Source organism: Columba livia, chromosome 3 (genome assembly GCF_036013475.1).
Source record: "Columba livia isolate bColLiv1 breed racing homer chromosome 3, bColLiv1.pat.W.v2, whole genome shotgun sequence".
Lineage (NCBI taxonomy): Eukaryota > Metazoa > Chordata > Aves > Columbiformes > Columbidae > Columba > Columba livia.
Window position 1 is genome coordinate 4,021,304 of NC_088604.1, and position 16,735 is coordinate 4,038,038.

The 16,735-nt window shown below is 52.7% G+C and overlaps 1 protein-coding gene across 1 annotated transcript; it reads left to right on the plus strand.

Moving 5' to 3' along the window:
- Positions 1–1,353: 1,353 nt before the first annotated feature.
- Positions 1,354–16,491, plus strand: FDFT1 (farnesyl-diphosphate farnesyltransferase 1). Its single transcript, XM_005513640.4, has 8 exons — positions 1,354–1,563; positions 2,721–2,818; positions 7,695–7,878; positions 9,301–9,429; positions 10,434–10,625; positions 11,604–11,780; positions 12,466–12,618; positions 14,869–16,491. The coding sequence occupies exons 1-8, from the start codon at positions 1,462–1,464 to the stop codon at positions 15,088–15,090; spliced, it is 1,257 nt and encodes a 418-aa protein (XP_005513697.3). The 5' UTR covers positions 1,354–1,461; the 3' UTR covers positions 15,091–16,491.
- Positions 16,492–16,735: the final 244 nt, after the last annotated feature.

The window sequence follows — 16,735 nt, forward strand, 5'->3', positions numbered from 1 at the left end:
AGTAGTCGCAAACAAGACTTGCGCAACCTCTCTCCTGTGAACTGAAGTGCCCTCGAGTTGGTTGCAGGTTATGGGGTTGTTGAATAACAAAATTAACGGGGTTACAGTGCCAAAGAAGATGGTTGATGTCACTCGTGCATGTCCTGCAGCATGTTGGTGAAGGCCTAGAAATGATCTATGGTATTTTCCATGACCTTATAAAAGAGGGGGGGGGGGAACCCAACCCAAACCAAAAAAACACAACACAAAACAAACACACACACACAAAGAGAGAAAGAACAACTGCAAAACCACCAAAACCTCAACCTCACACCTTGAAGCATGAGATTGCAGCTGGGTATCTGTAGCAGAGAGACAGCTGAGTCAATTGCAGGGAGATCGCGGGGTGAGGTCTCATGTTCTGATTTGCAGCAACTCGGGGTGCTCTGGTGAGACCCCCCTGCAACTCCAGGGTCCTCAGCACAGGACACACATGGAGCTGCTGGAGAGGGGCCAGAGGAGCCCCAGAAATGATCTGAGGCTGGAACAGCTCTGCTGGGAGGACAGGCTGAGAGAGTTGGGTGTTCAGCTGGAGAAGAGAAGCTCCGGGGAGACCTTAGTGAGGCCTTTGTGGACTTAAAAGGGGCCGATGAGGAAAAATGGGGATAGACTTTTTAGTGGGACCTGTTGCACTAGGACAAAGGGTGATGGTTTTCAACTAAAGGAGAGGAGATTCAGGCTGGACATGAGGAAGAAATTTTGTACCCTGAGGGTGGTGAGAGCCTGTCCCAGGTTGTCCAGAGGTGGTGGATGAACCATTCCTGGAGACATCCCAGGCCAGGCTGGACGGGGCTCTGAGCAACCTGAGCTGGTGAAGATGTCCCTGCTCATGGCAGGGGTGCCACTGGGGGAGCTTTGGAAGGTCCCTTCAACCCAAACCATTATGCGTTCCTGGTGATCCAAAGGTGACCCCAGGTGCCACTCTAGGCGGGTGGTGACGTAAATCAAATAAATAAACGTCCCTGAGGCCTGACGCAGGGGGGCCGCGGCCGCACGCCGGGGGCTGCCTGAGGAAAAACAGGCGGTGGAGGGGGCTGGTGACGGCGGGGCAGGGTGTTGTGCCTTCCCCAGGGGCCCGAGCGGGAGGGGCTCCGTGGCAACGGGGCCACGCGTGGGCCTCCGGTTCCCCCGCCGCCGCCTTCCCGCTCCGCCGGCGTGTGGCGACGGGCGCCGCTACCCAGTCAGCGCCGGCCGGCGGCCGTCACACCAGCCCCGCCGCCTTCCGATTGGCTGACGCTCCTCTGGTACGAGCGCCCTTCAGCCAATAGGTGCCCCGCCGGCCCACCGAGCGATGTACTGAGTGAGCTGATTGGCGGGGGGGCGGGGCAAAGGCGGCCCCGCCTGACTCCAGTTAACCACCGGGTGGGGAAGGGGGGGCCCGGCGGGAACGCTTGGTATCGGCGGGGGATCAGCGGGGGCCCCATGGAGCTGCTGAGGAAATGGCTGGGCCACCCAGAGGACATCTACCACCTGCTGCGGTTCAAGATGGGCGGCTACCGGGCCGTCATGCCGCGGATGGACCCGGTGAGCGGGACGGGATGTGATGCCGGGGCAGGGGGGAGGGAATGCGCTTCTCTATCTCCATCGATCGGATGGTGCCCGAGAGGGTGGCGGTGGTGCGGGGGCCGGGAGGAAGAAGAGGAAGAGGAGGAGGGAGCTGTCATCTCCCTGCGCGGCTGCGGCGTTGCCGTGGGTGAGCGTTCCACGGCCGGTGCCCCCGCCCGGTGTTACCCGTGGGCTCGGCTCGGTGGGATTCGCACCGTCTCGGTGCTTCCCGGGCGTTGCACCGACTCGGGGCTCTCAGTCATTGCACAGGCTCGGCGAGCACCGCACCGGCTCTGGGCATCGCACCGGCTGTTGGCTTTCGGTGCGCCGGAGCGGACCAGCCCTTACCGCGCGTTGTCCGGGCCCGGTGCTTTGCATCGGCTGCAGGTTTTCCACGCATTGCACAGGTGCTTGACACTGGTCCTAGTGCATCGCAAACCTGATGCCACCGGCTTGATGTTTTCTGTGCATCGCGCCGGCTCCGAGCGTTGCACTGTCACGATGCTTCGTTTGCATCGCACTGACTCAGGGTATTGCTCGTCCCGGCTGCTTTGCAACGGATTCATGCATGCCGTGCGTTGCACGGTCCCGGTGCTTTCCGAGCATGGCAGCAGCTCCGTGCGTTGCACGGCCCCGGTGCTTTCCGTGCATGGCAGCAGCTCCGTGCGTTGCACGGCCCCGGTGCTTTCCGTGCATGGCAGCAGCTCCGTGCGTTGCACGGTCCCGGTGCTTTCCGTGCATGGCAGCAGCTCCGTGCGTTGCACGGCCCCGGTGCTTTCCGTGCATGGCAGCAGCTCCGTGCGTTGCACGGCCCCGGTGCTTTCCGTGCACGCCGCCGCCGCTCAGACAGGGCGGGCACCGAGCGGGTTAAGGGGGCGGGCGGTCCGGGGGGGGCGGAGCGGGCGGCAGCCCCCCGCCGCCGCGCCCCCATGGCGGCCAGCACCAAAGCTGTGTCCCTCTTCAAGCGGACACTGACCCTGTCCCCACCCCGGGGACCCCCACGGGCGCTGGGGCGGCTGCGGGGCGGCGGTGGGAGGGGGGTGCAGCAGCAACGCGGTGTGCCCGCCGCCCTCCCGGCCCCGCCGCCGGCCGCCCCCCGACTCCAACCGGCCCCTTGTGCCCCGCTCTGTCCGCAGGACTCGCTGGGACGCGGCCTCCGCACCTGCTACCGCTACCTCAACCAGACCAGCCGCAGCTTTGCCGCTGTCATCCAGGCTCTGGACGGAGAGCTAAGGTGAGGGGGGGGCAGAGGTGTTTAGGAGTTGGGGGGTGCAATGTCCCCCCTGACACTGGGGGTCTCTGGGCGGTGGTGGGTGCAATGTCCCCCCAACACTGGCACTCCCCAGGAGGTGGTGAGTGCGATGTTCCCCCGACATGGGGGCTCCTTGGAAAGTGGTGAGTGCAATGGTGCAATGTCCCCCTGACACTGGGGGTCTCCAGGAGGTGGGGGGTGCAATGTCCCCCAAACACCAGTGCTTTTCAGGAGGTGGTGGGTGCAATGTCCCCCCAACAATAGGGCTCCCCAGGAGGTGGTGGGTGCAATGTCCCCCTGACACTGTGGGTCTCCAGGAGCTGGTGGGTGCAATATCCCCCCAACACCAGGGCTCCCCAGGGGGTGGTGGGTGCAATGTCCCTGCAACACTAGGGCTCCCTGCAAGGTGGAGGGTGCAGTGGTCAATGCCCCCCTGGCACTGGTGGTCTCCAGGAGGTGATGGTTGTAATATCCCCAAACACCAGTGCTTTCAAGAGGTGGTGAGTGCAATGTCCCCCCAATACCAGGGCTTCCCAAGAGGTAGTGGGTTCAATGCCTGCCGCTCTGACACCAGGGCTGTTGGTGGGTGCAACTTGCCATATTTCTTTAGCTATGCTGCTGGGAAAAGCTCCTTTCACCCCCTCCCAGTGCAGCAGATCGCCCACTGGGCTGGACTGGCTGGCAGACTCACCGTACAGCCCGACGTGGGATTTCTCACGTCCGAGCTGGCTGCGTGCAATTCATCCTCCCCCAAAACTGGTTTCTGAGCAGGCCTGTGGACGGGCACTACAGCTGCTTGGCCAGCAGGCGGTTAAACACGCCGCCTGGCCGTGTGCTGTTTGTGACACCCCGGGAATGTGTCCTGGCAGTGCCAAGGCTGGCGATGGCCTTCGGGATGGCCCCGGGGAGGTGTCACCGCTGCTTGGAGGAGGTGAGCAAAAAACCCGGGGCTGACCGAGGCTTCGGACCCTGCCAGAAAGGTGCATTTGGAAACAGCCACCTCAAATACTGTGGAAGTGTTGGAGGTAGCTTGCTGCACACCCTTTTTTTTTGCTGTGCAAGTTTTGCTGAGCCGTGCAGGAAAGTTTCAGATGGTAATAGTAACAGAGGATGCAAAGCTCAGCTGGCCCAGAGTCTCATGCATATATATATATATATATATATATATATATATATATATATATATATATGCTCTATATATTATATTCACACAGAAATAACTGATATCATCATGCAGATCTCTCTCCAGTTAATCCCAAAATGGATTAATCACCAAAATCAGGGGTTCCTACGAGTGGCACTAGACATGTCTAATGCCACGGTTGTGACCCTGCTGAGCGGCTGCAGGCGCCAGCCCGAACACTGGGTCATTTATTGGGTTTCTGAGCCCTGGTTTGGTGTTTTGGATGGTGCCCCGTGGTTGTCGTCCAGCATTTATGAAACTGGTCATCTGCAGCCTGTTTTATGGGAAACGCAAAGAAATTCAGCAGCTTGGCTGGGGTTGTCTGGAAAGGTATGAGTCGAGCCAAGAATTAAGCTTTTTTTTTCCATGCTTGGTATATTAGCTAATGTAGAAATTAAGAAAAAAAATAGGCCAATTAATAAAACACCTTGAAGTGTGTTAGCAGTGTCTGTATGGGGCATGTTTGCCTTGATCTTCCTGCAGTTTTCCTTCTTGTTTGTCTATTTTGTTCTTCAATCCTCGAATTGCAGCTTGCTCAGATCAGGAAGGCTCCCCACCCTCAGGGCACAGAATCTTTTGCCTGGCATCTTAAAAATGTTTTTGCTGGATCTTTGCAACCTGGGGCTGTGAAGGGGTTGCTGCTGAGTTACAGATTGCTGCTGAATTACAGCTGGCTCTGTAGCGGATCAGAAGAAGCTCATTTTCAAAGCCCAGTAGCTCGGCTGGAGAGTTTAGGGACAAAAGAGGGAAATGCAAAATAGGCAGAATATAGGAATAGGCAGCCAGCTTACAGAGGGAGTTAGTTTTGCTGGATTGCGTTGCAGAAGTGCTTTTATTGATGCTGTAATGGGGGTTAAGCTGATCTGTGGTTACACACTGCTTAATATTTGCCGCTGTTCTTGCTGGTTGGAGGAGCTTGGTGTGAGCTGGGGTCTGCGCCACAGCCCAGTCCCCTCCCCGGCCACAACTTTGTTTGCAGCCTCTATGGAGTGAAACCTCCTTGTTTGAAGGCTGGGAGAAGTGTGAAGCTCTTGCTCCTTGGTTCACATCCCTGCTCCTGGGAGAGTTTCCACACGCCCCCCCCCAAGGACTGCTGGAAAATGGAGTGCTCAGAGCGATGCTCGCCAGCTTTATGCACAGGACTTCAGCTAAAATGTTTGCTTTCTTCATGCTTATTATTTTTGGCCCCATAAAACATGTGTCTTGCTGCCCAGCACTGTGTCCAGCTCCATGGTTTGGGCATTTTCTTGGAAGGTGGATGGCGCAAAACTGTGGTTTCATTGGCGGCTGAGCCAACATCATAACTCCTGGTGTTGGAGAGGGGAGGGATGGTGCTGGAGCCCCATGGTCCTGCCTGTCCCTGGGACCCTTTGGGATCAATTCCTGCAGGTTCAGCTGTTTTGTGAAGAGGACCAGCCTCGTAGTGGCAAGGAGAAAGTCCAACCTCTGCCATGAGCAGGGACATCTTCACCAGCTCAGGTTGCTCAGAGCCCCGTCCAGCCTGGCCTGGGATGTCTCCAGGGATGGTTCATCCACCACCTCTCTGCCCAACCTGGGACAGGCTCTCACCACCTTTCTGGTGGCACCAGAGTGACTGTGGTGGCAAAGAGACAAGAGACCTTCTCGCCTGGGAAGAGGGGAGCTGCACCTAGGACAGGGCTGGAGCTTGAGCCCTGAGATGGAACCAGGTTTGCTCTTTGGAAGTAGGCACTCCCAGTTGTGCAGAGAGGAGGTAATGATGGGATGTCCTCTTCCTAGCGCAGTCATGCATGTTTTCTGGTGGAGATTGTGGTTTTGGTTGGCCTTTATCATCCCCATGGATCTCAGGTTGGCGCCCAGCTGGGACTGTGGTGCCTTGGAACCCTGCAGAGAAATGGGGAGCTGGAGCAGACCTCGCTCACTGCAGAGTTGTTTTTATGATATTTCATGGAATCATAGAATAGTTTGGGTTGGAAGGGATCTTCAAAGCTCATCCAGTGCCACCCCTGCCATGAACAGGGACATCTTCACCAGCTCAGGTTGCTCAGAGCCCCATCCAGCCTGGCCTGGGATGTCTCCAGGGGTGGGACATCTACCATTTCTCTGGGCAACCTGGACCAGTGTTTCACCACCTTTGTTGTAAAGAAAAAAAATATTATTCCTTTGGTTTGCCCAAATCACCATAGAGCTAAATCCAGGATATGACAGAATCTAGGGATGCAGATGTGGAAGTGGGTTAAATAAGTGTTTTTAACCATTCTGGGCTCTGGAGGTGTTTCTAGCTCTTCCCTTGGCACAGTGTAGTTGCAGGAGATGCTTCTGGGATGGCATCTCAGGTTCTGCTCTGCCTTTTCTTGGTTGCTGCTGGTGGAAGTTGCTGCTGGAGGGGAGTGGGAGTCCTGGGCACTTGCATCGTGTGGGGTGAACCTTTGCAACCCATTTGAAATGGAATAACTCAGTCGTGCAAAGGGACAGGAGAGCACGAGGAATCTGGTCTGAGCACTCAGATGTGTGATTTGACGGACAGAGGTATTAAATATCCTTCAATTAAGCAAAAAACGCCAAATTTAACAGTACTGACTCTATGAGCCAGTTGGTTTTCCCTGGCTGCTTAATTACCGCTTGCATGTTGTCATCCCAGGATAGCAACGCTTTCGTCTAGTAATTAACACTTAAGCAGTCCAAGCTAGTTACCATTTGTCAAACAATTAATAAATGCATCATCTCCTTGAAGTATCACTGTGCTTATTTAGAGCTCAGGGATTTTTTTATATAAATCCTGGAGTCTAAGCTGGTATTTTTCGCCATCAGGACTTCTGTTTTTCCTTCAGCTGCAGAATTATGGACCCCGGATGGGGAAGTTGATCCCCTTATTCCCCCCAAACAGGATAAAAGGATGCTGGGTGCAGAGGAAGGAAGTGATGGTACAAGTACACCCGTTTTTTTTTTCTCTTCCTTATTTTGCATTAATTTTTTCCAATCAGTTTTGGCCTCAGGCTCTGTCCTGTGGGTCCTGGTGAGCTCTGGCTTTGCTTGCAGGGTTGGATTTGGCAGTTCCCAGGGAGACCTTACAGGTCCATCCATTCCCCAATGCACATCTTAGAAAGCCAAAAGCTGTGCCATAGTTCTCTGCATGAAGGGAAAAAACTGGGTTTTCCCATCCCAGCTCAGTCGTGCTGCGGCTTTCGCCGCGCTCAGCCCATGAGGAGTTTGTGTGGAGGCACCTCTGGTCCTCAGGTTCAAGGAGATGCTGAGCCAAGGTAGGTTGGGAGGTGTTGCTGGTGGTGCTTTCCATCCCTAACCTGCTCCTGTGACCTGAGCAGCACATTTCTAACGCATTTATTTTATGTTCCCTGGGAAGGTGACACCCTGGATCTAGTCGAAGATGTCCCTGCACATTGCAGGGTTGGACTAGGCAAGTTTTGAAGGTCCCTTCCAACCCAAACCATTCTATGGTTTGATGGAAGAGGGATTGGACATGGACATCTTTTGACCAAAGATGGTTTCCACACTGTAGGAGACACTGGGATACAATGGTGTGGGCTGGGAAGGTTTTCATATCACCACTTTCCATTCTGAAGTACTGTATTGCTTGAAACGCGAAAGTGAATCGTTCTGAAAGTGCCTGTATCTTCCAAGGCATCAATGACAAGCAACCCCAAGTAAGGGATGATTGTCCTTTTCTCTCCTCCCCAGACATGCCGTCTGTATATTCTACCTGGTTCTCCGTGCCCTGGACACCATAGAGGATGACATGACCATCAGCTTAGATGTCAAAGTCCCGATGCTGCACGAGTTTCACTCCTATCTGTACCAACCAGAGTGGAAATACATGGAGAGCAAGGAGAAGGACCGGCAGGTGCTCGAGGACTTCCCCACGGTGAGATGTCCACCTCCTTGCTTCAGCTGCCTTGTGTCACCTTGTTTGTCTCTGTGTCACACCCGAGCTTGTTCAGTCCCCACTGAGCCCATAGCTCTTGGGGCTGGACACAGAGCTGGAGTGAGAAACCCAAGTATTGTGCAATTCCCTGTATGAACCAGCCTTGATCTGGCTGTGGAGAGTGGCAGCTCTGAGAAGTGGCTTTTTGCCTCTGCTGTTGGAAGAATAAACGACTTTCTCCTTGTGGAGAGATGGATTTGTGCCCCACCACTGAGCTGGGTATCACACCTAATAAAGAGGGAGAGGACAAAGCTTGTCTGGCGTTGGCTTATGGATGGACCAGCGTTTGCGGCGGTCCTGAGGCATCTGCTCTAGAGCTACAGGGGTCTGTGTGCAGATCTTTAACCTGATTATGGGATAAAACTCACCTGCTTTCTGCAGCGGTAGGAATGGGGTAATTATTTGGAAAACTGAGATGTGCTGTAAATTTTGATGCTCAGCCCTGGGGTAACAGTGGCCGTGCCTTATCTGGGTGGGTTGTTCTCTATAGGAGGTGCCTGTGTCATGGGATTCTCAATGTATAGGTAGGTGTGCAATTAGAAAAGCTTTAGAGAAGGTGTTTTTGGCACTTTGTTCTTTCTTGGTGTGTTTGTGTTACTCAGGCAATCTGAGATCATATCCAGGGATGATTTTAATAGTATTTGTTAGAGGTGTACTGGCAGATCGTGCTCCCTCTGTACTGAATTCAAGCCGTTGAGACAGAAGCAGAGCCGATACGTTTATTTTACAGAGTGACTGAGACATGGGCTGGCTGTACTTACCCACTGATGGAAAATGAAGCTCAGCACAATAAAATGTGATGTTCCACAGTTTCGGGAAGGGGAGGACACGCTCTTAAGTTATTTTTTCAGTGTGAGAGCGACTGAGTCACTGAATCATGTTATTGGACACGCAGAAGAAAGATTTCATGCTTTCTCTTGTCGCTTGATGCTTTTCCAGTTGTGCAAAATGTGCCTTGAGGAGAACAGAGCTCCAGAATCCTCCCATCTTTTCCCATGGTTGGCGTGGTGGGGATGCTCTCACAAATTACAAAAACAAATAGCAACTCTGTGCACCAAGCGTAGGTAGTTTTGTCCCGCGACTCCCAGATGATACCGCTCCAAGGCCACAGAGCCTTCCCAAAGATATTGCTGTGTCTGATCTGCCGCCAGAGACCGAGAACAGACTGAGCTTGTGCTTTAGGGGCCTTGAAACAACCCTGGTTGTGGGAGTTGTCCTAGATCTCCAGCCAGGGCAGGATAACAGCTTGGTAAACAGTCCTTTTTAAAAATTATTATTATTTCTTAATAAATCTTGATCTCTGCTGTTTATTCCTGACGCTGTCTGTTTTTTTGTTTCCCCTCGTGGTGGTTTGTGCTGCAGATCTCCATGGAGTTCAGGAACCTGTCAAAGGTCTACCAGGACGTGATTTCGGACATCTGCCACAAGATGGGTGTGGGCATGGCGGAGTTCTTGGAGAAGAAGGTGGACTCCCAGCACGAGTGGGATAGGGTAAGTCAGCCCACAGGAGTGAACTGAACACGAGCAGGGTCCACATTGTCTATGGGGACAGAGGAGGCAGAGCAACTCTGTAGGGAAGAGGGTTCAGCTGGATGAATGAGGCTTGGGAAGGCTTTGGGAGGCTGCTGGTCCTGTGGGTAATGGGAGGATGGCGTGGGTTGTTGGTGTTGCCCACCAGCACCTGTGTTGGGTGACCCATCACATCAGCTGTTCCCTTGTGGATGATTAATTCGGCTGCTGGAAGCAAAGCAGCACCTTGGTGGGACGTAGTTGGTGAGGTGTTTGCTGGGGGTGGGAAAGCTGAGATGTCCCAGAGAGGGATGTGAGAATGCAGGGCTTGAGACCCCCTGCAGTGCTGGTCCAGCTCTGGGTCCTCAGCACAGGACACACATGGAGCTGCTGGAGAAGGGCCAGAGGAGCCCCAGAAATGATGTGAGGCTGGAACAGCTCTGCTGGGAGGACAGGCTGAGAGAGTTGGGTGTTCATCTGGAGAAAAGAAGCTCTGGGGAGACCTTATTGTGGCCTTTTTATACTTAAAAGGGGCTGATAAGAAAGATGGGGACAGACTTTTGAGCAGGGCTGGTTGTGATAGGACAAGGGGTGATGGTTTTAAACTAAAGGAGGGGAGATTCAGGCCAGACATTGAGGAAGAAATTGTTTGTACTGAGGGTGGTGAGAGCCTGTCCCAGGTTGGGCAGAGAGGTGGTGGATGAACCGTCCCTGGAGACATCCCAGGCCAGGCTGGATGGGGCTCTGAGCAACCTGAGCTGGTGAAGATGTCCCTGCTCATGGCAGGGGTGGCACTGGGGGAGCTCTGAAGGTCCCTTCAACCCAAACTGTTCTGTGATTCTATGAACTTGCAGAAAATGTACTGTAAATTGCATCTGAGCATCATTTTTGTCAAACCCACTGTGGCAAACCAGCAGCTGTTTGTAACTTCTCCTTTATTTTTCTTGTTTTTCTTTGGTGCCCCTTACCCTCTCGGTGCCTCGCAGTATTGTCACTACGTTGCTGGGCTGGTGGGGATCGGCCTTTCCCGTCTCTTCTCTGCATCAGATCTAGAAGATCCCATCGTTGGGCAGGACACAGAACTGGCAAACTCCATGGGCCTCTTCCTGCAGAAAACCAACATAATCCGTGACTACCTGGAGGACCAGCAGGAGGGAAGGGAGTTCTGGCCCAGAGAGGTGAGGGGAAACGCTGCCCGTTCTGTCCCTTTGGAAAATGCTGTAAGACTGAAGGTGCCGTTGTTGCTGCCCTGACACAGGGAGTCGCATGCTCTCATTAGAAAGGTTCCTGCTGGAATTTTCTTTGAAATCCCCAAAGTCAGAGGTTTTGTTGGTGTCCGTTGATGGTCTTCCATAATTCTGTGCAAGACCTGGAATGGATGAAGTGAACCATCCACGCTTCCCATCTCAGGAATGTTATAGGGTGTGGAAGGTGCACAGCTATGATTGTATTGTCTCTCATGTACCTCTAAATCCAAGTTGATTAAGACTTGAAGGTCTGCTGTAATTTTAAGACCCTGCAGTCAAGCAGGCCTGCAGAAGCTCACTGCTGTTGGTTGTGCATCTTCTTGATCATAACAGTTCTAAAGCCAGCAGGCTGATGAGTCCCACATCTATCTACAGCTGTCTGTGGGGACAAGGTGATGTCTCCCCACACTGCCAAGGACTTGTTGGGCAGCTTCTTCCCCTCTCTGTTACGCTGTCTCAAGGAATGAGGGAATATAAGACAGGGTGAGATCTCTAGATTGAGCTTAGTCTGTTCCCAAAGGCAGGAGCTGCTCTGCCTGTGCCTGACAGGTGCTTCTCTGCTTGTCTTAAGGCTATCCAGAAATTTCTCTCTCCATTTTCCACGTGGCTCACGTGTCTCATAGAGCATTTCTTGATGTCAGCCCAACGTGTGACATGTCTTTTCCTCACCCTGCCTAGAGAAGATGTGGAGATGTGTTGCATCCTTCCTATTTATAATCCCTCATTATATACAAAGGCCACTGTCATGTCTCCACAGCCTGTCCTTCCTTTCTTTAGCCTTTTAAGCTTCAAGGCCTTTGTGGGTCTCTGGTAGCTCTTGTTGCTCTCCCAGACCTCAGACTGTTGTTGCTGTCTCTATTATGGCATGAATGTACCCTCCAACTTGTGCATTCTTATTTTGATGTCTAGGTTTGGAGCAGATACGCAAAGAAGCTCTCAGATCTTACCAAACCAGAGAACATCGATATGGCTGTCCAGTGTCTGAATGAGCTTGTCACCAACGCCCTCCACCACGTCCCTGATGTCCTTAAGTACTTATCCCGCCTGAAAAACCAAAGCGTCTTCAACTTCTGCGCTATCCCCCAGGTGAGTTACGTTTTTCAAGTGGTTCTTCACTGTCTGCAGCCCACCTAAGGAGAAGCTGGAGGTGAAGCAGGTTATGGTAAAGGGTCTAGAGAACAAGTCTTATGAGGAGCTGCTGAGGGACCTAGGGGTTCAGCCTGAAGAAGAGTAGCTGAGGGGAGACCTTCTGATCTCTGAACTGCCTGAAAGGAGCTTGGAGCCAGGGGGGGTTGGGCTCTGCTCCCCAGGAACAAGCGCCAGGAGCAGAGGAAATGGCCTCAAGTTGCGCCAGGGGGGGCTTAGATTGGATGTTAGGGAAAATATCTTAACAGAAAGGGCAGTTGGGCATTGGAACAGGCTGCCCAGGGCAGTGGTGGAGTCACCATCCCTGAAGGGGTTTAAAAGGCATTTAGATGAGGTTCTTAGGGGCGTGGTTTAGTGATGGGCTTGGCAGGGTGAGGTTAACAATTGGACTCGAGCTTAGAGGTCTTTTCCAGCCCAATGATTCTATGATTCTGTGCATCATGTTGGTATTAGCCTGTTTTATTCTCCCTCTCTATGATCTCTTCTTTCCTGGTACCGGGTGTTTCTGCTGTCGGTGAGATTATGGCTTTGCTCCAGTGTCTTGCCCTCGATTTCTCAAGGACTGAGGTTACTCCCTTGGCAAACTCCTTGCGATGCAGTAAGGACTCTTGGTGTTTCTCCATAGGTGATGGCCATTGCCACGTTGGCTGCCTGCTATAACAACAAGCAAGTGTTCAGGGGTGTTGTGAAGATCCGGAAGGGACAAGCTGTGACTCTCATGATGGATGCCACCAACATACAAGCTGTCAAATCCATCATGTACCAGTATGTGGAAGAGGTAGGTTGAGCAGCTTCTCACAGGTCATTTCTGGTTGTTCCAGTTTTCATTCCTGGGGTGGAATTGGGGACACATGTGAATTTGTTAATCCTTTCCTTACATCTTTCCTTACATCTTAGTTAGTAGATCAAGAGAGGTCCTCCTTCCCCTCTACTCCACCCTGGTGAGACCCCATCTAGAATATTGTGTCCAGTTCTGGGCCCCTCAGTTCCAGAAGGACAGGGAACTGCTGGAGATGGTCCAGTGTAGGGCAACAAAGATGATTAAGGGAGTGGAGCATCTCCCTTTATGAAGAAAGGCTGAGGGAGCTGGGTCTCTTTAGTTTGGAGAAGAGGAGACTGAGGGGTGACCTTATCAATGTTTATAAATATATAAAGGGTGAGAGTCACAAGGATGGAGCCAGGCTCTTCTCGGTGGCAAACAATGATAGGACAAGGGGCAATGGGTTCAAACTGGAACAGAAGACGTTCCACTTGAATTTGAGGAAAAACTTGTTCTCAGTAAGGGTGACAGAACACTGGACCAGGCTGCCCAGGGGGTTTGTGGAGTCTCCTTCCCTGGAGACATTCAAAACCCGCCTGGACATGTTCCTGTGCGACCTCACCTAGGCGTTCCTGCTCCAGCAGGGGGATTGGACTAGATGATCTTTTGAGGTCCCTTCCAATCCCAAACATACTGTGATACTGTGATCTGTCAGTTCAGTGGCGGCAGGGCATGGTGACCCTGATGTGGTTTTGGCCTGGACCAGACTGACTGCTTGATGTGTTCCTTTGAATGCACTCTTGGCCCGTGTTGAGAGGTAGAGACTGAGGTCCTGCCGTCCTTCTGGTAGAGAACAGAGTGAATTTTAGAGTTGTCCTGTGCAGGGACAGGAGTTGGACTCAATGATCCTTGTGTGGGTCCCTTCCAACTCAAGACATTGAGCAGACACAGAGGACCTTTCCCACAACACACCTCTGCACATGTTGCATCATCTCCCCATGGGCTGCTCCAGTGAGCAGTCCTATTTTCTCTGTGTCTGTAGCTGCAGCATGATCTGGTGGTGGTTTCTTTCTGCTCCGTGGCCAACAGTAAACATGGTGATTCAAGCAGTGAGACTCCCAACTTCAGGGAACTGCAGAGGTTAAACGTTCATGTGGAGGAACATCTGGGGGATAGATTCATGGGAAAAAAAAAAAGCCCCCAAACCAACTCCATTGAGGGTTGTTAAATAAAAAGATGTTACTTCTACACCAGGGAGACCCCAAAACATATGTTTTTAGAGCTCACTTTGCAGGTTGGCCAACCCCATGACAAGGGACAGTGACACGTTAGCCCAGAGGAGGATCTCTGCTAGTGCACGCCTCTCTGGGACTTGTGCAGACAAGTATCGTAAAGGCCATGGGGTTTGCACACCGTGAAGAGAAGATCCCAAAAGACCATGGGGTTATCTGGAGAATCATAGAATCATTTCAGTTGGATGAGACCATCAGGATCAATTACAACCATAACTTAACTGTAGCAGAAACCCATGTCCCTAAGAACCTCGTCTAAACGCCTTTTAAACCCCTCCAGGGATGGTGACTCCACTGTTTCCTGGCAGTCATTGTCTGCTGGTCACACTGGGCTGTCCTCCCTGGTTTGGGGTGGGCTGCAGTGCGCCGCAGTGAGCCAGGATTGCCGGGCAAGAGATGGTGGTCCCAGCAACACCAGTTGTGATTGAGGGACTGTGGCTGGTGCCGTGTGTTCCATCTCCCATTGCGGGGTGCCCTCAAGAGGCTGCTGGGCTTAGTGCACTTCTCAAGGGAAATGGCATCCCTGGCAGCCCCATGGTGCTCCACCACCGAGCTTCCTCTTAGAATCATAGAATCATTTCAGTTGGAAGAGACCTTCAGGATCATCAAGTCCAACCATAACCTAACCGAACTCTAGCACTAAACCATGTCCCTAAGAACCTCATCTAAATGCCTTTTAAACCCCTCCAGGGATGGTGACTCCACCACTGCCCTGGGCAGCCTGTTCCAATGCCCCACAGCCCTTTCCGTTAAGAAAATTTTCCTAATACCAAATCTAAACCTTCCCTGGCACAACTTGAGGCCATTTCCTCTTGTCATGTTACTTGGGAGAAGAGACCAACACCCTCCATCCTCCTTTCAGTCAGCTGTAGACAGTTGAGGACATGGTAGCACTTAAGGCATCCTCTTCCACTCCATGATCCCATTTGTCTCCTTAACCTTGGGTGGGAAGCATAACTCCTTCTCCCATCCCCAGATCTACCAGAAGATCCCAAGCACGGACCCATCGTCCAACAAGACGCAGCAGGTCATCGCCTCCATCCGCGCCATGAGCTCCCCCGGCGGTCCCATGGTGTCACGCCACCACTACTCGCCCATCTACCTGTCCTGCGCCATGCTCCTGGCCGCCCTGAGCTGGCAGTACCTCAGCACCATCTCCAAGGCCACCGAGGAGTACGTCCAGGCGGGAGAGAACTGATGGAGCGTGGGGGGCAGATGTGGTTGGTGGATGGACAAGAGGTAGGAGGCTCCTGGTCCCCTGCCAGAGGGGACAGCGGGGCAGCGGGTGCCATGGGGCCGGGGACAGTGATGAGGATGTGACACCGGGGAGCTGCATCCTGAGGGGGACAGCGCGGCATTGCCAGACCCTGCTCCTTGCTGTCTGCTTGGATTGTTACAAAAACTAATCAGAGTCTTATTGAGGTTTTTTTTCCCTTCCTTCCTGCTGGATGATTTACCTGAAATTTGATTTTTTTTGTTGTTGTTGTTAGGATGGTTTTAAGTGGAAACTCCCATTACCTCTTTTCTTGCTTGAGATTTGAGACACTTTTCCAGCTCAGAGCTGAGCAAAACCTTCTGGGTTTTGCCTCCCTTTTGTTGTTTGTTTTTGGTTTTTTTAAGCAGCCTCTCCCCCATGGCCTCCAGTGCCTGTTGCCCACTGGAAAGATGCTGCTTCAGCCAGGAGAGGAACACGCTTCCTTACGCAGGGAGAAAGTTCTGGCCACCTTCTGGCCCTCAGCCTGGGCTGGCTGACTTGCTCCAGCTTAGCAAGAGGCCGAGGCGATCCACATTTGTGTTGTGCTGGAGGCTGCTAGGCTTGAAACAAGCCCTTTTAATGTTAAATTTGTAGGAGGTGGGATGCTCTGTCCGCTGTGATGCCCCCCCCAGCTGAACATCACCTATTGTAGCTCCCTGTCTTCTACCAAGTGCCACACTGCACTTGCACAGCTGCAGATTTTAGCAGCTGGGGAGGTGGTGAGATGAAGACAGGAGCTGTTTGCACGGCACTGAGGTGATAACCCCAATATATGGCACCCCTGTGGGGTCTCAACCCCTTCTGCAGCCCAAGGGGACAGGTGGCCATGGCAGCAGCTCCAGGGGAATGAGGGTCTGCACCATACTGTCCCCCAAGAGGTGGTTTTGGCCACCAAAAAGGCACCAGTGGTCCCTGCTGTGGGGATGACCCACCGAGGGGGTGGCCAGGACCGGTTTCCTTGGCTCCAGCTCGAGATGATGCTTTGGGTTAGACCAGCATGAACTGGAAGAGGCTTCCGCTGCTGTTTTGAAACTGGACTTACTTCGAGAAGGAAGCGACACTTTAAAGGCAAGCCCTGTTTTCTGAGGGTGGATGTGTGGTTTTGTGGTCCCTGTCACCCCTAAATGCTGCTCCTTTGTGAAGGGAGGACAGACACACAGACAGCCCCTGTCCTGGAGCTCGGTTTGGTGGCCTTGGCAAGGCCAAGCTGTGTCCAGACTGCTCCTCAGAGGCAGGACTCCTACTCCACAAGTACCCCTGTAGATAGTTTTAAGCTGTTGTTCAAACAAACTTTGTGCAGCTTCCTGTCTTGTTTAAATTAAAGTTTCCTTTGGGAAAAAAAAACAACACCTGTTTAATTTTATTTTTTTTTTTAAATCACTTCTTCTACATTCATAATTCCCCACCCTGCCACAAGTTACAAAGCCTTCAGTCGAAATGCAGTCACTTCCTTGCTGCTAATGGGAGCATCTCATTAAAGCAAAAGAATAATCATAACCAGGATGAGTGACATCTAAAGGTCAGTAAGCTAACTTTTAATGGACCCTGCACTGTAGGCACTGGGGGTGGTGGCACAGGCCTGAACTGC